At 58.6% G+C, this 4,011-nt stretch overlaps 2 protein-coding genes across 2 annotated transcripts in view; both read right to left on the bottom strand.

The window, feature by feature from the left end:
• Positions 1 to 6: 6 nt before the first annotated feature.
• Positions 7 to 1,986, bottom strand: GPSM3 (G protein signaling modulator 3). Its single transcript, XM_006154316.3, has 4 exons — positions 1,564 to 1,986; positions 1,240 to 1,342; positions 838 to 1,037; positions 7 to 665 (listed from the first exon to the last, which is right to left on the bottom strand). Exons 1-4 carry the CDS (start codon positions 1,600 to 1,602, stop codon positions 528 to 530), a joined length of 480 nt encoding a protein of 159 aa, XP_006154378.1. The 5' UTR covers positions 1,603 to 1,986; the 3' UTR covers positions 7 to 527.
• A 1,401-nt stretch (positions 1,987 to 3,387) lies between these two features.
• Positions 3,388 to 4,011, bottom strand: part of NOTCH4 (notch receptor 4) — a 27,376-nt gene continuing 26,752 nt past the window's right edge. The window contains 1 exon segment of the mRNA XM_027774134.1: positions 3,388 to 3,504. Coding sequence (XP_027629935.1) covers positions 3,388 to 3,504 — 117 coding nt within the window.

Genomic DNA, 4,011 nt, shown 5'->3' on the forward strand with positions numbered 1-4,011 from the left:
ACACCCAAACGTCGGACGGACAGACGGACAGACGGACGGACTCAGAGCAGCAGTGGGCAGGGGGCGGGCAGGGCTGAAGGTCCGTTCACAGCGAGGCCCCTCTTGGGGCTGGGCGTAAGGGGAGTCTTACTTCCTTGCTGTGCCCACCCTGCCTTTCTGGGCAGCAGGGTGGGGCTGTCCCAGGTCACCTAGAGAGGCTTGCCTGAACTCTGAGCCGGAGGCCTGAGCCCTCAGACCCTGCAGAGTAGCTGGGCTCCCGGCCGCTCCTTGAGATGGGGGCCTGGGTCCTTTAACTCCAGCTCTCCCGCCAGCATGGGGTTCAATGACCATCCTCCCTTGCCTATTCCCAGGGTCTGAGGACTGTCACCCCCTCCAGTTCCCAGGGACAGTGATGAGGACCATGAAAACAGATTTCTGCTAGGTCTTCCAGGTCCTGGCGCTTCTGCCCAGCAGGGCTGAGGGCACGCAATGCGCTGCCCAGCTTTGAGCCCAAGTAGGCGAGGAGGGACTGCCTGGGGGCTGGAGTCTCAGCAGGTGTGTGTGGGGGGCCGGGACCTTTGCTCCTCCATGCGGCCTCCACCCTGAACTCTCAGCAGCAGCTCCAGGAGCTCCTGCCCTCCCGGGGGGAGTGGCGGCTCTGACCGCTGGGCTTCCATCCGCTGGCACTGGAGGGGTGAGAAGGGCGTAGGTGAGGGGCCTGAGAGGAGCCAGGGCTGGTGCAGGGGTGTATAGGAACACTGGGATGGGATGGGGGTAGGGGCTGCTGATGGGGCAGATGCCCAGAAGAGGGGCGGGCCCAGAAAACAGGGCAGAGACCAGGAGGCCTGGGCATCTCACCTGGTGGCTCAGGATGGTGCTGTAGAGCTGCTCCCTGTCCTCCAGAGGCCGGGGTGGGGCAGGAGCCAGGCCTGGGGGCTTTGGAGGGGCACAGAAGGTGGCCCTCTGCTCCTCTAGGCGGCGGGACTGGGCCTCAGCCACCAGGTCCAGAAGGAGCTCAGTCTGCAGGGAGATCAGGGAGGCCGAGCGGGGTCCCAGGGCTGGGGAGAGGAGGGGAGCTCACAGACCCGGAGAAGTTGCAGACCAGAGCAGTGGGGCGTGGGGTAGGAGCTCTGGGTCAGAGCAGAGGGGCTGAGAGAGGGTGCCCAGAGGAGGGGGGAGAGGGCTCATGATGGCCCACACCTTGACGTGGTGTTGGGATGTGGGCACCAGGGGTGGGGGCTCCCTCGTGAGTGGGGGTACCTGTATGGCGGGCCCCCGGAGGAGGAGGGGACGGAGGAGCAGATCGCCAAGGCCGAGTGGTGGAGTTCAGAGGGGGCCAGCCCTGCTCATCCCGAGAGGGGCCCTGTGCCAACAGATGTCCGTTCCAGTGACGCGGGGTACGTGGAAGGAGTGGGGTGGGCAGGGGGCTAGGGCAGGGCCGTGTCCTCTGCATCTGTTCTTGCCTCCATGTGCCCAGGGTTCCCAGGTCCTGTATCCACTGGGACTCGTTCTCTACCCCGAGTTCTGTCACCTCCCTCACCTCCCGGTGCCAGCCTCCCCACCGGTGCCCGGTGCCCGGCTCACCTCACCATCCTCTTCTTCCTGCGGTCTCTCGGCCTCCATCCCCTGGAGGGAGAAGCTGAGGGGGAAGGGTAGCTGGGATTTGGGAGGAGGGCCGGAACCTTGGGTTCCTGAGGGCAGTGGGGGCTGGAAGGGGTGGGGGTGAGCTGGGGGCTGGATGTCTGGGTACTGAGCAGGAAGCTGGGTTCCTGGTCAGCCCCCCCACGGGCCCCGCCCATCCCTGTCAACTTCCTCCATTCTCTTTTCCCACCCAGCTGGGTTGACCTCTCTCGCCCCAGGGGAGCATGGGGACTGGGAAAAACTCCTCTCCTTGCAGAAGTGGAGTGGGGTCACGGCGGGAAGGACTCCTGGACTTGTCATCTCCAGAGCTTCGGGCGGACCCCAACCCCCAGTTCTGCTCCCTCCACCCCTACCTCCCCTTCAGCTGTCAACACAGGAACTAGCTACACAGGAAGTGGTTTCACTCCTTAGAATCCCCCTCCCCCTCCCCCAGGTCCTTTCCTTCCCTGAGAGAGACCCTAATGTAGGATTTGGGCCTCCCCAGCTTCCTTCAGACTTGGGGACTGGGAGGGCCATGGTTCCATTGGCAGTGGGGACTCAGACCCAGGGATATCCGCTCTCAAATGTGTACATACCACCCTAGCCCTGGGTCCAACACACAGTCAGTCTTCAGTAAGTTGTGTTGAATCATTATCCCTGCCCGCGAGGGACCTGGTCCTGCCACCGTTTGGCAAACAGTGCTTCTAATAAAGTACGGTTTTAACACCAACCTGATAGCGTTGAGGTGAGGATCAACTGTAATAGAGCACTTGGTGCATAGCAAATGCTCAGTAAATGATGGTTGGTATTACTGGCTTTCAAAGTGCTTCACGTCTCCGTGTGTCGGGCTTGTCATCATGGAAGAGGTGTGTCACCATGTCGCTGAGAGGTGGGTGAAGTTGAAGATGCTCTCTCCATTTTCTACTTGACCGAAGGCCTTAGCCATCTCCGAAGTGCCCGCAACTAGAGTGTATGCGCTGTATATGGCCTAGGGTGTGTATGAGTTCTCCCAGTGCCTTCGGGTGATACCCTAAGTTACCATGGGACCCCCAAGTCTACAATTCGGGCTTTTTTTTTGGAGAGGTTTTCGTGCGCTCGCCAGACAGAGACATAGAGACAGAAAGCGAGAAATCACCCCCCAGAGGGGATGGTCATGTTGCAATCCCTTCTCCTCCATTCTCCTCTCGGGATCTTGGGCACACACGCACACGCGCCCGGCGTGAGTTTTAAGCCACCGGGTCCAGGACGCCAACCGCGGTTGACTACGTGGAGTCCAGCGACATAGCCATTATGCTAACTGCTGGTTCCCTACAATGCTTGCTTTTAAACTATACTTAAAGCCCCCATCCAAATGAAGAACCTAGGGCACAAAATTCTGAAAACAGTATACAGTCACTCCTGTATTCTTTTCCATTTTACTCCCCAAACCCTCAAAAATAAATAAATTACACTTCAGATCAGATTTATTACAGGTGACCCCCCCACCCCCATAGGGCATGAGCACCTGCTAGAGACAGAGAGGGGGAAAGTGAGAAATCACCCCCCAGAGGGGATGGGCACACTACATTCCCTTCTCCTCCACTCTCCTCTTGCCTTGCAAGATTTTCAAGCTGCCAGTTCTGGGACTCCACCAGGGTTGGCCATGTGGGAATCCAGCGCCTTAAACACCATGACACCTGCTGGCTCCAGACACATTGAGGGTTCTTAAATAGAGCGATGGCTAGAAAAATGGTGCTTCATCCCTGCTGTAGTTTTTTTTTTGGGGGGCGGGGTGCAAGGAGTCATCAGCTAGAGTGGCCCTTGGCCACCCTTTACCGTCTGCACCGTGCCTGGCACATAGTAGGTGCTTAATAAATATGTCCGACCTTTGTGGGCATTGGGGACGGTGAGCGATAGAGGCTCCATCTGGGAACACGTACAGGAAATACATCACCCTGCCTGTAGTTCTCGGGTTCAGTTTACCGGCACTTCTCCCACTCCACTCTACCCTCTTGTAGCCTCTCATCCTAATTTTTGAGAGAGGGGTGGGTCTCCCCGCCCCAGCATCCTGAACTCTTTCCAGAGCTACATCTTATTCACGTGGAAGACAACTGTTCTGAACAAGCTGCCATTGTAAGAGGCAAACTAAATCCTGACCGCTCACTTACAGGCCTCTAACTTAAATCCCGGGGCCTTCCAGACTGCTGTCATTTAGTGGGTTAGCATTTTTTAGAACACCCCACTAGCCCTAGTAGCCTTCTACTTTGCATCCTCTCCTCCTGGGTTTAGGGACATTACTGGGTGGCCTGGAGGACCCCAGACAACTTGAGGGGATCCCGGGTCCGGGGAAGGAGTAAGGCAAGGAGGCGGGATCGGAGTGTTGGAGGCGGGGCCGCAGGATCCCAACGCTACCCAATCACAGGGCCAGGCGTC

This window comes from Tupaia chinensis, unplaced genomic scaffold (genome assembly GCF_000334495.1).
Source record: "Tupaia chinensis unplaced genomic scaffold, TupChi_1.0 Scaffold000403_1, whole genome shotgun sequence".
Taxonomy (NCBI): Eukaryota; Metazoa; Chordata; class Mammalia; order Scandentia; family Tupaiidae; genus Tupaia; species Tupaia belangeri.

What these genes read in the sequence shown, in the direction of transcription:
- GPSM3 (XM_006154316.3), bottom strand. Translation starts at nt 1,602, where the DNA reads ATGGAGGCCGAGAGACCGCAGGAAGAAGAGGATGGTGAG. An exon ending in TCCGGGGGCCCGCCATACAG is followed by an intron (nt 1,038 to 1,239) that starts GTACCCCCACTC and finishes TCCTCTCCCCAG; the next exon opens with CCCTGGGACCCCGCTCGGCC. An exon ending in GCACCATCCTGAGCCACCAG is followed by an intron (nt 666 to 837) that starts GTGAGATGCCCA and finishes TCACCCCTCCAG; the next exon opens with TGCCAGCGGATGGAAGCCCA.